Genomic DNA, 17028 nt, shown 5'->3' with positions numbered 1-17028 from the left:
CCCACTGTGCTCGCCCCTTTAAATCTCCGACACCAGGACGTGCCACTTCAGACATTCGCTCTTTCCGGGGAAAGGACATTTTGGCCAATGCTCCGTGAAGAGTTTATTTCTTGGCCCTGTTTGACTGTGATGTGGAGACTGTTTGACTGTCGGAGACTGTATTTTGACCATCCATTACACGGCCTTGCTGCGGGAGGCCGTTTGTTTCCCCCCCCCGCAATTTTTGAACTTGGTTGACTCCGCGTCACGAGCCGCCGCCGTTGGCCGTGACGTCAGTTCCGGTGGAGCAGCTCGAGGCGAGGGAGCTGAGCTCGAGCAAAACAAGCGGCGGAAAGCGGGCCGGCGGCTTTTAATGTTTTAAAAACTAATCATTCGGTGGCGAATTAGATCACTTTAATATCTAATAACAGTATCTGTTTTAATTGTGTGTCGGATCCTGTAAAGGGAGAAAGATGTCGGCACAGGCCCAAATGCGAGCCATGCTTGACCAGCTAATGGGCACATCCAGGGACGGTAAGCGCGACATTGGTGAACCTTGTCCTTACTTTGTTTAAAGCTTCTCAGTATTTCCATATGAATTGAAGTAACATGTCTGCTGTGAGAATCCGGGCAATATGGTGGCAGGAGCTGACGTCCCGCCTCGCTTCGCATGATTGACGGACCTTTAAACCAATCAGAACCGGGGCTTCCCGGAGTGATGGTGGGTTTGGCCAATGAGAGAGACCGTACGGGGATTGACCAGGGGACCGACCAACCGGTGAAGTGGACGTCACTGATAGTGCGTAAGAAGGCGGGACTTGGGTCATCATTAGGCTTTTTATTGGTCATTGCCGCGGCGGCAGTGAACCAATTGGTGCGGTTATTGGAGTGGGTGGGACTTTCTGGCGATTGCTCAGCCAATGGACAGCCTCAGAGGTGATGTTCCTGGGGTTGGTGGACCAGTCCTGTGCGTGTGTTGGCGAGAGAGCCTCACATAAGGGCAGCAGTTTCTAGCGACATGGTTCACCAGGCTATGCATTAGAAAACTCGAGTTTATTAGACAGTAAAGATTATAAAGAAAATCTGAGAACACTGGAAATGTGAAATAATTGTTGGAAATGCGTAGTAGGGTAGTTAGCACATGAATGAGGAAGGAAAAACAGTAGGGAGTGTTGGTGGCAGTATTGATCAAGAAAATTATTATAGCAGTGGGAAGGCATGATGTAGTTGAGGGGTCAAAGACAGAATTTATTTGGTTAGAATTAAGGAACAATAGAGGAGCTATTATGCTACTGGGTGTAGACTATAGGCCGCCCAATAGTGGGAAGCAGATAGAGGAAATTTTCAGGCAAATTACTGAAAGATGCAAGAACTATAGAGTAGTGATAATGGGGGACTTCAATTATCCCAATATTGACTGGGGCAGTAATAGTGTAACGGGCAAAGAGGGGGAGGAATTCCTGAAATGAGTACAGGAGAACTTTCCGGAACAGTGTGTTTCCAGCCCAACCAATGCTGGATCTAATTCTGGGGAATGAAGTGCAGAGCTTGTTTCAGTGGGGGAGCATTTGGGGAACAGTGATCATAATATATTAGGTTTAGAATAGTTATGGAAAAGGACAAGGAATAGTCCAATGTGAAAATTTTTAACTGGAGGAGAGCTGATTTCAATGAGTTAAAAATCTTGCCCAGGTGGATTGTAGTCAAAAATTGGTAGGCAAAACTGTAATTGTAGAAATTGTGGAGGCTCTGGCCTTCAAGGAGGAGATGGTTCAGGTGCACAGTAGACACATTCCCGTGAGGGGTTAAAGAAGGGCACCCAAAGCTAGAGCGCCCTGGATGACTAAAGATATGGAGATTAAAATGTAACAGAAAAAGGAGGCTTATGACAAATGTAAGGTTCATAATACAGTAGAGAACCAGGCGGAATACAGAAAGTACAGAGGAGATCTAAAAACGGGAACAAGAGGGGCAAAGGGAGAGTATGAGAATAGATTAGCGGTTTTCATAAAAGAGAACCCAAAAGTCTTAAGCATATCAATAGTAAAAGGGTAGTCAACGGAAGGGTGAGACTGATTAAGGACAAAAAAGGAAATCTTGTGGAGGCAGAGGGGTATGGTTAAGGTACTAAATGAATACTTAGCATCCCGCCTTCACTAGAGAAGAGGATGCTGCCATTGTAGCAATAATGGCGGAGATAGTGGTGATGTTGGATAGGATAAAAATAGATAAAAGAGGAGATACTTAAGATTGGCAATACTCAAAGTAGAAAAGCCACCTGATCCAGATGGGATGTATCCTGAGGGCAGTAAGGGTAGAAATTGCAGAGGCTCTGGCCACAATCTTCCAAACCTCCTTAGATATGGGGACAACGCCAAATAACTGGAGGATTGCAAATGTTATCAATGGACTGGTCAGGTGGGCAGAAAAATGGTAAATGGAATTCAATCCGGAGGAATGCAGGGTAATGCATTTGGGGAGGGCAAACAAGGTAAGGGAATACACAATAAATGGGAGGATTCTGGGAGGAACAGAGGGACCTTGGAGTGCATGTCCACAGATCCCTGAAGGTAGCAGGACAGGTAGATAAGGTGGTTAAGAAGGCGGCGTTTCCTTTATTAGCCGAGGCTTAGAATATAAGAGCAGGAGGTTATGCTCGAACTGTATGAAACACTAGTTAGGCCACAGCTTGAGTACAGTTCTGGTCACCACGTTACAGGAAAGATGTGATTGCACTAGAGAGGCTACAGAGAAGATTTACGGGGATGTTGCCAGGGCTAGAGAATTTTAGCTATGAGGAAAGATTGGATAGGCTGGTGTTGTTTTCTTTGGAACAAAGGAGGCTGAGGGGTGATTTAATTGAGGTGTATAAAATTATGAGGGGCCTAGATAGAGTGGATAGGGAGGACCTATTTCCCTTAGCAGAGGGGTCAGTGACCAGGGGGCATACATTTAAAGTAATTGGTAGAAGGATTAGGAGGGGAGATGAGGAGAATTTTTTTCACCCAGAGGATGGTGGGGGTCTGGAACTCACTGCCTGAGAGGGTGGTAGAGGCAGAAACCCTCAACTCATTTAAAAAGTACCTGGATGTGCACCTGAAGTGCCGTAACCTGCAGGGCTACGGACCAAGTGCTGGAAAGTAGGATTAAGCTGGATAGCTCTTTTTCGGCCGGCACAGACACAATGGGCCAAATAGCCTCCTTCTGTGCTGTAACTTTCTATCATTCCATGTTATACACTTATTCAAAAAAGGGAAAGAGTGATAAACCCGGCATTTACAGGCCAGTCAGCCGAACGTCGGTGTTGGGAAAACTTTTAGAAACAATAATCCGGGACAAAATTAATTGGCACTTGGAAAAATATGGGCACAGATTTGTTAAAGGAAAGTCATGTTTGACTAACTTGATTGAGTTCTTTGATGAAGTAACGGAGAGGGTTGATGAGGGTAGTGCGGTTGATGTTGCTTATGTGGACTTTCAAAAGACATTTGATAAAGTACCACGTAATAGACTTGTTAGCAAAGTTAAAGCCCATGGGATTAAAGGGACAGTGGCAGGGTTGATACAAAATTGGCTAAGGGACAGAAAGCAGAGAGTAGTGGTGAACAGTTGTTTTTCTGACTGGAGGGATGTATACAGTGGTGTTCCCCAGGGGTCAGTATTAGGACCACTGCTCTGGACTTGGGTATAGAGGGTAGAATTTCAAAGTTTGCAGATGACATGCAACTCCGAAATGTAGTAAACAATGTGGAGAATAGTAAGAGACTTAAGGAGGACATAGACAGACTGGTGAAATGGGCAGACACACGGCAGATGTGTTTAACGCAGAGAAGTGTGAAGTGATGCATTCTTTTTAGGGAGAGTGAGATGAGGCAACATAAACTAAATGGTACAATTTTAATGGGTGTGCAGGAACAGAGAGACCTGGGGGTGTACGTCCACAAATCTTTGAAGGTGGCAGGACAAGTTGAGAACGCTGTTAAAGAAGCATATGGGATCCTGGGCTTTGAAGAGGCATTGAATACAAAGCAAGGAAGGTTTGCTAAACCTTTATAAAACACTGGTTAGGCTCCAGCTGGAGTATTTTGATCAATTCTGGGCACTTTAGAAGGATGTCAAGGCCTTCAAGAGGGTGCAGAGAGATTCACTAGAATGGTACCAAGGATGAGGGACTTCAGTTATGTGGAGAAACTGGGATTGTTCTCCTTAGAATAGAGAAGGTTAAGGGGAGATTTGAAAGGGGTGTTCAAAATCATGAACAGTTTTGATAGAGTAAATAAGGAAAAACTGATCCAGTGGCAGAGGGGTCGGTAACCAGAAGACACGGATTTAAGGTGACCGGCAAAAGTGCCAGAGGTGACATGAGGAAACATTTTTTTTTACGCAAGGAGTTGTTATGATCTGGAATGTGCTGCTTGAAAGGGCGGTGGAAGCAGAATCAGTAGTAACTTTCAAAAGGGAATTGGATAAATACTTGAAGGGAAAACATTTACAGGGCTATGGGGAAGAGCAGGGGAATGGGACTAATTGGATAGCTCTTTCAAAGAGCAGGCACGATGGGCTGAATGGCCTCCTTTGCTGTTCCTACTATGATACTATGAAAGATAAGTTAATACTTGTCTGTGCTTTTCCTGTTTTACTTCATACATTCATGTTTCCCAGTGATTCCGTTTATAATTAAGCTGTACTGCTTATGTCTTGTGATTTCATATGAACTTCATCCTGCATCTGTGACGCAGGACACACTGGCCATTGGTGTCTGTGCTGAGAGCCACTCTGGCAGGAAAAAGAATGTAAAGATGCATAAAAACACCTGCATTGTGTCTTAAGTACCCTGGAGTGATTTCATGGATCGAATTGGTCCCAGGATTCATACGATAATTATGTTCTGCTTGAACTTTGTATACACAATCTGTAATAACAGCTCAAGTTCAACTGGTACAATTGTCACCATTGCGTCTTTGTAATCATTCCTAGGTGACTGTTAGTCTATCAAATTCCATACACCTGTCAAATATGTAATCCATATGCAGGATATACTATGGGTTTTTTTTCTGTGATGTTAATCTTACACTTTCTGCAGTGTGTCCCACTCAGTGTTTGACCAAACATAAAGAGCATATCTCATCATCGGGACCCTTTTTTAAAAAAAAAATCAGCCAGTTAACAAGGATTAGGATCAATTTTGACATCCCTTTGATTTTTTTCTGTATTTCTTTTGTCTTTTTAAATCTTTGTTTAAACAGTGAGTGCTGAAGACATCGGGGGGAAATGGCTTGGAGAGGAGTTACCAACGGTATGAGGGAACTAAATTAACACACACACAGCTGAAGTGGTGAGAGTCCCTCTTTTAAAGTCACCATAACTCCATCTGTCTGTCACTATGAAGACAACCTAATAATTCCCAAGTAACATTACTTGAGGTTTAATGAGATAAGTAAATGGTACACCATGACTATAGGAGTGGTACTTGACCAGGGACAATTGTGTCCTGTAATCACTTTGACCCAATTCACAGTGGGAACATGGAGATATTCTGAAGGTACATTTGTCTATCAAAGTGCATACAAATTTCAAAATAAATATAAAGTTTTCTTTGAAAACTTCATTAAAATCAACTTAGATTACAAGATGTGGATACCAGGTTTCGGGATCATTAGGTCTGTTTGTCTGGTAAGTAATGAAATTCCCATTTGTATAAGCTCCTAATTATAGGGATTTCCATTACTCACCTAATGATGGGAGTGATCCTGAAAGCCACCGTCTAAACCTTGAAATCCAAGTTAGTCTGAATGAAGATATCAAAACAAATCCTGTCCTGTTTTACCACTCAACTAATTGGCTCAAGCCTATAATGCTGAAAGTTTATTGAAAAAGCAAGGTCACGGCAACCTTAGAACTTGCTGCTTGGATCCAAAATCTATTTTGAAACTTTGGTTTATTTGGATATATATTCCTTAAGCCATCACTAGTGTATAAAAATGTTTGACAAAATACATTTAATGATTGGCAGGTCAAGGATTAAGTCATTCAGGACTAAAGATTCAAGGTAACTTTGGCCAAAAATGTCCTGGCCTTTCTTGGGTTAAATCCAAGCAACGACTTGTTAAATTGTCATGGCTTAATAGATAATTGCATGTGACTGTCTTAATATTGGATTGACTCTTGCATAATATGGTGCACTGTATTAGCAGGTTCAGAACCTCAGATCTGCAGTCTATTTTTTATATGTTGGCAATGAATCTGCACATCATATGAAATTTCACCGGTGAACATTACTGGCTTACTATTTTGTCACTGCTCACCTTGAAGTGATCTTCACCAATGAAGTGGGTGATGAGGAAACTGTCTTCGGTCACAGGTGTTGAATTCACAAAGCAAATGGGATTTATAACCTTTTTCTCTCCTCCTTCCTCCCTTCCGCCATTAGGTTTGTATTTCAGGGGATGGGGAAAAACAGACTTTCAACCTATATTTGCATGCCACAGATTTTTGCATTTTACTGAGATAAAATTTACACCAAAATATATTCTAAACATGATGGACATAATATCTACAGGAGTCCTACTGTTTTCATTGTGGTTCTGTTGAGTGTGAGCTAATGTGGCATATTGTGAACTTACTACAGTAATTTTATTTGTTTACTTCGGACTAATTTTTTGAATCCAGCATGAACACTTAGTTGAAATAGCGGATTGAGGAAAAAATAATGAAGTCATTAATGCCAGTAAATTGGCTTGTGAGGAGCACTGATTGAACTGTCCACAATTAGTGATGGAGAATTTGGATTAGTATTGGCAAGTGCGTGTCAATTCTTAGTTTCTGTTACCAGAATTTTGTGTGCCCTGAAGAATAACAAATATATAATTGTCATTTTTCGCTCTTAAAAAAAACTGCATTCGGAAACATAAATAACACAGTAAAGTGAGAGTTTAGTGCTAGAAAAATTGAGTTAAAAGACAGGTGAGCCTGCCAAATGCAGAATTTTGACTGAAATTTTTGACATCTATATATAATTTTTTTTAAAGTATATAATTCACTAATCAATTTCCGGTGGTGTTGAGCGTGGAGAGTTTAAACCAAATGTAGTCTTCAAATCGTGGGTTGATATTAGCCACACTGATGTAATACAGTCTCCATTTTAAAGCCATACATTCTGTCCTTTTTTTATATAATACTTTGATTTTATAATTTTTACAGTTAAATAGCATAATTTAGGGCAGTTTGGGAAGCAAAGAAGTACATTTGGTTGGTGCTTAGGAGTTTCTCTGCTCCACAAGCTGAAGAACTGGGAGATGCAAAACTGAGGTGCTGCAGCACCACTACTGGCAGGAGGATGTAATTACAGTTTCAATTAAAAATGTCAACATAGGAATTTATAATATGTGTAGACATAAGATTTTTTAACTTTTTGTAGATACAGATTAAAAGGACATGTTTAGAGCATGCAGTCATCACACTTCTTACAGATTAAAAACAATCTTAAAATGCTTGATACTTCTGAGCTGTACCCTAAAATTGATGAGCACATTCTAATTTACAAAGTTTCCTCACCAACCAACAATTAAATTTGATTGACCTGATTCTATGTTGATGTTGCAACCTATATACAGCTGGTAAACACAGTATAACTGCATTTAGCACAAAATCTGGCTTTTAAGTATGCAAGGGCACCAGAATGGGGTTGGAATAGCAAGGTGAACGGGACTACTTTCAGAGAGCTCTAAGGAGAAGAAGTTTTTGGCCTGCTTCCCTCCAGTTCTGCCAGACCACGGGCCCCCCCCCAACCCCCCAAATTTATACTGTAAGAACATAGACTCTCCAATCACAGTGCCTTTCTTTTCCCCTCCTCCAGTCTAGGAGTACTGAGGTTAGTTGAAGACCTCACCAACTCCTTATTGAGATCAGTTAATTTGGCGCAGATGGGGAATAAGCCTGGGACCTTTATAGATTGCATGGTTCAGCTACTTGCCCAATAAAAATGCCAAACTATTGAAGGTGCTGGGATTAAGTACTTACTTTTAAGAGAAGTGAAGAGGTTTAGCAGTCTGCTTTCATTCTGGTGCTTTCAATGGGACTTGCATTGTATGTTGCACCTTAGCATTTGAAAAAGGAGTGAAGTAGAGTTGAAAAACATTGCATATACTTGTGTGGTTTGTTCATTGCTTCAATTTATTTTTGAAACTGTGAGGAATCAAATATGAATTTGTTCCTGACAAAACTACAATGACAAAAGTGAACAGGGTGCAGGTTATATTGCTTATTGCAATCCGGGTTAGCATAGGAACAGGAGTAGGCTATATAGCCTCTCGAGCCTGTTCCGTTGGTTTTGTGGGATTGGACAGTGGCTCGTGTTCCTGTTATTTTAAAAAAGGGAAGATATCAAACCCTGGAAATTTGGGGTCTGTGAGTTTGACTTCAGGAGTAGAGATTCTGTTGGAAAGCATTACATGGAGTGTGATGTATGGTCACTTGAAGAGTTTGGAGGTTAGGGACACTGAGCTTGGCATTGGGCAACCTAGGAACTGCATCACTAACTTGATTGATTTGAGGAAGTCACCAGAATGGTGGCTGATGATGTATACCTTGACTTCCTAAAAGCATAGCAACAGGGCACTTAGAATATCATAATATGATTGGGCAGAGTTAGTACGGTTTTAGAGTCATAGAGTCATAGAGTTATACAGCACGGATAGAGGCCCTTCGGCCCATCGTGTCCGCGCCGGCCATCAGCCCTGTCTACTCTAATCCCATATTCCAGCATTTGGTCCGTAGCCTTGTATGCTATGGCATTTCAAGTGCTCATCCAAATGCTTCTTGAATGTTGTGAGGGTTCCTGCCTCCACAACCCTTTCAGACAGTGAGTTCCAGACTCCAACCACCCTCTGGGTGAAAAAGTTCTTTCTAAAATCCCCTCTAAACCTCCCGCCTTTTACCTTGAATCGATGTCCCCTTGTTATAGAACCCTCAACGAAGGGAAAAAGCTCCTTAGTATCCATCCTATCTGTGCCCCTCATAATTTTGTACACCTCAATCATGTCCCCCCTCAGCCTCCTCTGCTCCAAGGAAAACAAACCCAATCTTCCCAGTCTCTCTTCATAGCTGAAGCGCTCCAGCCCTGAAAGTGAAATCGTGTTTTTTGAGGGTGTAACTAGCAGGGCAGATAAGGGGGAACCAGTGGATGTAGTATATTTGGATTTTCAAAAGTCATTAGATAAGGTGCCACACAAGAGGTTGTTACACAAGATTAGGGCTCATGGGATTGGGGGTAATATATTACTATGGATTAAGGATTGGTTAACGGACAGAAAAGAGAGTAGGAATAAACGGGCCATTTTCGGGTTGGCAGGTTATAACTAGTGGGGTGCCGCAAAGATCAGTGCTTGGGCCTCAGCTATTTACAATATATACCAATGACTTAGATGAGGGGTCCGAGTGTAATGTATTCAGGTTTGCTGACGATACAAAGCTGGGTGGGAAAATAAGCTGTGAGGAGGACGCAAAGAAGCTGCACAGGGATATAGACAGGTTAAGTGAGTGGGCGAGAAGGTGGCAGAAGGAGTATAATGTGGGGAAATGTGAAATTATCCACTTTGGTAGGAAGAGTAGAAAAGCAGAATATTTTTTAAAAGGTGAGAGACAATTGTTTTTCAGAGGGATCTGGGTGTCCTTGCAGGTACAGTAAGCAAATAAGGAGCCCTTATTTAAGGAAGGACATACTTGCATTGGAGGCAGTTCATAGAAAGTTCACTAGGTTGATTCCGGGTATGGAAGGATTGTCTTATGAGGAAAGATTGAACAGGTTGGGTCTCTACTCATTGGCGTTTAGAAGAATGAGAGGAGATCTTACTGAAACATACAAGATTCTGAGGGGACATGATAGGGTAGATGCTGAGAGGATGTTACCCCTCATGGGGGAATCTAAAACTAGGGGGCATAGTCTCAGAATAAGGGGTTGCCCGTTTAAGACGGAAATGAGGAGGAATTTCTTCTCCCAGAGGGTCGTTAATCTTTGGAATTCTTTACACCAAAAAGCTGTGGAGGTTGAGTCATTGAATACATTCAAGGCTGAGTTAGACAAATTTTTGATCAGCAAGGGAGTCAAAGGATATGAGGAAAGGGCAGGAAAGTGGAGTTGAGGTAAAAATCAGATCAGCCATGATCTCATTAAATGGCGGAGCAGGCTCGAGGGCCGAATGGCCTATTCCTGATCTTATCTCTTATGTCTTATAGGAAGACAAATGGTACATTAGCCTTTATTGCAAGGGGGTTGGAGTACAAGAGTAAGGAGGTCTTGCTGCAATTAATTAGGGCTTTGGTGAGACCACACCTGGAGTACTCTGTACAGTTTTGATCACCTTACCTAAGGAAGAATATACTTGCCTTAGAGAGGGTGCAGCGAGGTTCATTAGATTGATTACTGGGATGAGAGGGTTGTCCTATGAGGAGAGATTGAGTAGACTGTGTCTATATTCTCTGGAGTTTAGAACAGTGAGAGGTGATCTCATTGAAATGTATAAAATTCTTAGAGGGCTTGATATGGTAGATGTCTCAAGATAAGAGGTTGGCCATTTAGGACAGAGAGGAGGAAGAATTTCTTCATTCAGAGGGTTGTGAATCTTTGGAATTCTCTACCCCAGAGGGCTGTGGATGCTCAGTCGTTGAGTACATTCAAGGCTGAGATCGATAGATTTATGGACACCAAGGGAATCGAGTGATATGGGGATAGGGCAGGAAACTGGAGTCCATAGACTCATAGAATGGAAACAGCACGGAAGGAGGCCTTTCGGCCCATCAAGTCTGTGCTGGCTCTCTGCAAGAGCAATCCAGCTAGTCCCACTCCCCCACCCTTTCCCCGTAGCCCTGCAAATTTTTTCCCTTCAAGTACTTATCCAATTCCCTTTTGAAGCCATGATTGAACCTGCCTCCATCACCCCCTCAGGCAGTGCATTCCAGATCATAACCACTCGCTGTGTAAAAAAAAGTTTTTCTTATGTTGCATTTGGTTCTTTTGCCAATCACCTTAAATCTTTGTCCTATTGTCCCTTCCACCAATGGGAACAGTTTCTCCATCCACTCTTTCGAGACCCTTCATGATTTTGAAAACCTCTATCAAATCTCCTTTCAACCTTCTCTACGCTAAGGTGAACAACCCCAGCTTCTCCAATCTATCCATGTAACTGAAGTCCCTCATCCCTGGAATCATTCTAGTAAATCTCTTCTACACCCTCTCTAAGGCCTTGACATCCTTCCTAAAGTGCGGTGCCCAGAACTGGACACAATATTCCAATTGTGGCCGAAACAGTGTTTTATAAGGGTTCATCACCACCTCCTTGCTTTTGTACTCTGGCTCTATTTATAAAGCCCAGGATCCTGTATGCTTTCTTAACCGCTTTCTCAACCTGCCCTGCCATCTTCAACGATTTATGCATATATACCCCCAGATCTCTGTTCCTGTACCCCTTTTAGAATTGTGCCCTTTAGTTTATATTGCCTCTCCTTGTTCTTCCTATCACACTTCTCTGTGTTAAATTTCATCTGCCACGTGTCCGCCCAGTCCACCAGGCTGAGTTGTGGTAGAAGATCAGACGTGATCTTATTGAATGGCAGAGCAGGCCCAAGGGGCCATATGGCCTATTCCTGCTCCTATTTCTTATGTTCCTCTAAAGTACTGCATAGATGGGAAAAATATTGGGGGAGAAGTTAGATGATGTGGGATTAAAAGGGATCTGGGAGTCTTAGTGCAAGAAAATCAAAAAGTTGGTATGCAGGTGCAGCAGGTGATCAAGAAGGCCAACGGAATGTTGGCTTTTATTGCTAGGGGGATAGAATATAAAAACAGGGAGGTATTGCTGCAGTTATATAAGGTATTGGTTAGACCGCACCTGGAATACTGCATACAGTTTTGGTGTCCACACTTAAGAAAAGACATACTTGCTCTCGAGGCAGTACAAAGAAGGTTCACTCGGTTAATCCCGGGGATGAGGGGGTGGACATATGAGGAGAGGTTGAGTAGATTGGGACTCCACTCATTGGAGTTCAGAAGAATGAGAGGCGATCTTATTGAAACATATAAGATTGTGAAGGGGCTTGATCGGGTGGATGCGGTAAGGATGTTCCCAAAGATGGGTGAAACTAGAACTAGGGGGCATAATCTTAGAATAAGGGGCTGCTCTTTCAAAACTGAGATGAGGAGAAACTTCTTCACTCAGAGGGTAGTAGGTCTGTGGAATTTGCTGCCCCAGGAAGCTGTGGAAGCTACATCATTAGATAAATTTAAAACAGAAATAGACAGTTTCCTAGAAGTAAAGGGAATTAGGGGTTATGGGGAGCGGGCAGGAAATTGGACATGAAGCTGAGTTCGGATCGGTCAATGCCCTGTGGGTGGCGGAGAGGGCCCAGGGGCTGAGTGGCCGGGTCCTGCTCCTACCTCTTGTGTTCTTTAGATTTGTGGTTGGGATCAGATCAGCCATGATCTTATTGAATGGCGGAGCAGGCTCGAGGGGCCGATTGGCCTACTCCTGCTTCTATTTCTTATGTAAACAATTGCTTCGGATAAGTAACTAGTTGAAATCACATAAGCAGAAGGTTGTTATTAATGGAATTTGATCTGGTAGACATTTTGAGTTATAGAATTAGAAGAGACCAATAGTGACTAGTGTTATTAGTTACTACAATCTCCTGGAGTTTGGTTGATTCTGTTTGGGGTGGGGAAGGATGATCGGAGAGGAATTTCTCAGTGTCCCCCCCCCCCCCCCTAAATTGGTCTAGGGTTGTTTCCTCATTTTTGCCTTTGCCAGAAGACTGTATGATTGTGGGTTGGTTTGATGTTGCAAGTGGGTGCACCACATCTGGGGAGATGGAACTCGATCAATTCTTGTCCTCCTTCATTTGTTCATATCATGCAGGGTTAAAGGTAACTGGTAAGAAAGAGGTCTGGGACTAATAGTTGATTAGCAAATACAGTTTTAAGTTGTATTGCTAGGGCCATTGATTATAAACCAAGGCTATGCTACTTAAACCGTATAAGACTTATTGTGCCCAGTTTTGTTTCCCTCACTTGTTGATGGACAAGTCATAGGAGTGGAGTCAAACAGGATGATGCCAGTTTTTAGTGCTATAAGGATAGGCTTGAAAATTTTGCATTTATTTTACAAAATGCAGGCTCAGTGGGAATGATGGTCTAGCTGGATAGGTTACTTGAAATGGATAGGGGTGATAAGGCAAGAGGTCATGCCAATAAAATCCATACACAAAGAGCTTGCTTAGAGGCCAGCAAGTTTTCTTTTCACAGAGTCACCATTCTTTGGGGAAAAAAAACTGCCAAGAACCTGTGGTGGGTACAGAATTGCTGCAGTCCATTAAAAGAACTTGACAGGTTCATAAGAGAAGAGAGCATTTCCATTTATAGGGAATAAGTTGCTAGTTGCAATGAGTCATTGACAAACATGGTCTTCTGGAGCCTTTCTTTAGGAATTGGAGAGGAGTTTCCCAGAGTGTTTCATGAATTTGCTGCTTTTTTTTCTACCTTGCCTTTCTCGGAAGATAAAGTGGAGGATAGGTGAACAGTATGAGGTTGCATTGTTGACTGAATGAGGCCGGCTTCATGGACCTAATTGTCTTTTCTTGTCCTTCTTTTCATATGTCCATATTCTGAATTATCCAAATTTAAAACAGTGAAAAATTGCAGTTGAATTAGGTGCCATGTGTCTCCACTCTTTCTCTCCTCCCCCCTTCAGTGAAATATCAGATGATCAGACTTTGACTGAGAGGCCAGACTTGAATCTCTGCCAATTGGTATTTTGCATTCATATTTCTCAAGGAAGAGAAAATGGCTATCGAGAAAATAAGGGGAGTAGTTAAAGCTGATGCTATTTGTGTGATCTCTAGCCGTTAATGTTTGTGTTCAATGGATAGTTCAACCTGTGTTATAATTTTTCTGAGTTTGTTACACTGGTATGTACCAGTATTAACTGGTGAAAATTGGAACTGCAAGCCTAGAACCCCCTCAAGCTGTAAAGAGTGACTGCCGGAATCATTTTAAAACCTAACTGTTATTTAGCATGTTAATATGAGGATATTTCAAATATTGCCACAGGTGTTCTGGATTCCTGAAATCGTGCACAGATATACTTTAGATGCAGCAAAGTTGTAAGTTTTAAAGATTGGTGTCTAGCTGCACTATAAACTTCGAGAAAAATTCTTGTGCCCATATTGCTGTCAGTTTGTGCTACTGAGTTTCTTATATTTGCAATTAAAAATTGTTTTATACGTCACTGTAGCCATTATCATATTTGTGAGATGGCATGGTAATAGAGGATAATTTCTGCCCAACTGTTATAAAATAAATCCATAGGGCATCTCATTGTATTCCAACAGTGAATTGTAGACCGTGAATCGGCCTCTAGTTTCATGATCGGATTTAAAACTCTTCTCCCTCCTACACGCGACTTCACTATATTGAAATTGAGTTTTTGGTTCATTGCAGTCTCATTGTTTCTCAGGACCCCAACACTTCTCAATCTTTCCTTCAAGCTTTCAAAACCAAGCTTGGCATCACCTAATCATTATTTCCTGATTTACATTGTCTTACATCATTTACTTATTTCAGTCTTGGTGGTTCCTACATTATGGACCTTGACCCATTGTCATGGCTTAGAAAATGGGAAAACAAGCAGGTCAGCAATATAGAACATTGTCATTAACTATGACAAGCTGTACCCTTGAACTGTAGACCACCATAGTCATTTAAGATCACCCTGGATAGTAGGAACAACTCCAAGACCACCTCTTCCACAACTAACAGTCTTCTCTGACCTCCTCCCACTGATCCCCCATTCTCACCTTGGACACCAAATGTAAGGAGCTTTGTGTCCAAAATTAAAGTTATCCATTCTGCTGGCTCTTATGACACTACCCCTTTTTCAATCGGCTCCCAACTGAGCCCCCACCTCTCTTACTCCATAGTTTTCCCTCCTCTCCCCATCATCTTTCTCGAAACGTATCTCATCCTGCTTCTTGACCCACCGCCCCATACTCATCTTGGCTCCTTATCATCTAGCTTCCTCTCTTTAGCCCATTTTTACTAACATCATCAACCTGTCCCCACCGTCTTTTTTTAACAAAAAAAACCCCACATCCTTTCAAAACTGACCCCATCATTCCCTCCTCAAAAAAAAAATCCATCCCTCCATTCAACTACTGCATCCACTCTTCCCATTTTTCTCTCATATCCTGGAACATGTTTCTTTGGAGTTAAGGAGGAGTGGGGGGGGGGGGGTGGCGGGTAGCCCCAATAATAAAGGATGAGATAAAATGAGAAAGGATCTTATCTCAGAAAATCAGGATGTAGAATCAGTCTGGGTGGAGCTAAGGAATAACAAGGGACAGAAAAACTGGTGGGAATGGTTTATAGGCCCCCTAACAGTAGTTATACTGTTGGACAGAGTATAAATCAGGAAATTAAAGGAGCATGTAACAAGGGTAATGCAATAATCATGGGGGATCTTTAATCTTCTTATAGACTGGGCAAACCAAATTGACAAAAGTAGTTTGGAGGTCGAGTTCATGGAATGCATTTGAGATAGTTTTCTATGTCAAGGAACCAACTGGGGAACAGGCTATTTGGATCTAGTGTTGTGTAATGAGACAGGGTTAATTAGTAATCTTATAGTTAAGGATCCTCTGGAATAGAGTTATCATATGATAGAATTTCATATTGAGTTTGAGAGTGATGTAGTTAAATCCAAAATGAGGGTCTTAAATTTAAACAAAGCCAATTATGTAGGTATGAATGGCGAGTTGGCCAAGGTAGGTTGGGAAATTAGATTAAATGATATGGCAGATAAGCAATGGCGAAGATTTAAATAAATAATTCATAATTTTCAACATATTCCCATGAGGAATAAAACCTCCACAGAAAAAGTCATCCAACTGTGGCTAACTAGAGAAGTTAAGGATAGTATTAGATTAGAAGAGGCGGCTTACAATGTTGCTAAAAAGAGTAGTAAGCTTGAGGATTGGGAGGGTTTTAGAAATCAGCAAAGGACGATCAAGAAATTGATGGAGAAAATTGAATCTGAGAGTAAACTAGCAGGAAATATAAGAACAGATTGTAAGAGCTTCTGCAAGTATGTAAAAAGAAAGAGATGAGAGAAAGTAAACGTGGGTCCCTCAGACTAGAGAAATTATATAATGGGGAATAAGGAAATGGCAGAGACATTAAACAAATATTTTGTATCTGTCTTCACAGTAGAGGGAACCAAGGGTCTAATGAGAGTGAGGAGAAAAAGTACTAGAGAAATTAATGGGACTAAAAGCCAACAAATCCCCTGGACCTGATGGTCTACATACTAGGATTTTAAAAGCGGTGGCTGCAGAGATAGTGGATGCATTGGTTTGGTTCTTCCAGAAGTCCCTAGATTCTAGAACGGTCTCTGTGGATTGGAAGGTAGCAAATGTAACGTCACTATTCAAGAAAGGAGGGAGAGAGAAAACAGGGAACTAAAGACCAGTTAGCCTGACATCAGTAGCAGGGAAAATGCTAGAATCTATTATTAAGGACGTATTAATATGGCACTTAGAAACTCACAATATGATTAAGCAGAGTCAACAGTTTTATGAAAGGGAAATCGTGTTCGATAAATCTATTAGTTTTTTGAGGGTGTAACTAGCAGGGTAGATAAAGGGGAACCAGTGGATGTAATATATTTGGATTTTCAAAAGGCATTTGATAAGGTGCCACATAAGAGATTGTTACACAAGGTAAGGGCTCATGGGATTGGGAGTAATATATTTGCATGGATTGAGGATTGGTTAACGGTCAGAAAACAGAGAGTAGGGATAAACGGGCCGTTTTCAGGTTGACAGGCTGTAACTAGTGGGGTGCCGCAAGGATCGGTGCTTGGGCCTCAGCTGTTTACAATCTATATTAATGACTTAGATGAGGGGACCAAGTATAACGTATCCAAGTTTGCTGATGATACAAAGCTAGGCAGGAAAGTAAGCTGTGAGGAGGACACAAAGAGTCTGCAAAGGGATATAGGCAGG

General features: G+C 41.8%; 1 protein-coding gene across 3 annotated transcripts in view; it reads left to right on the top strand.

The window, feature by feature from the left end:
* Window positions 1-271: 271 nt before the first annotated feature.
* The window catches only part of LOC137305772 (putative RNA-binding protein Luc7-like 2), an 89786-nt gene continuing 73029 nt past the window's right edge, over window positions 272-17028 (top strand). For 2 of the 3 annotated variants that reach the window (XM_067974723.1, XM_067974722.1), the window contains exon 1: window positions 272-513. In XM_067974723.1, the coding sequence (XP_067830824.1) occupies window positions 453-513 (61 nt within the window). In that variant the 5' untranslated portion in view covers window positions 272-452. Of the gene's footprint in view, window positions 514-5225; window positions 5315-17028 lie in introns of all 3 variants that reach the window. The other variant, XM_067974726.1, reaches the window with a different exon arrangement.

The sequence above is a fragment of the Heptranchias perlo genome, chromosome 40 (genome assembly GCF_035084215.1).
Source record: "Heptranchias perlo isolate sHepPer1 chromosome 40, sHepPer1.hap1, whole genome shotgun sequence".
Lineage (NCBI taxonomy): Eukaryota > Metazoa > Chordata > Chondrichthyes > Hexanchiformes > Hexanchidae > Heptranchias > Heptranchias perlo.
This window is presented reverse-complemented; position numbering and strand designations above follow the sequence as displayed.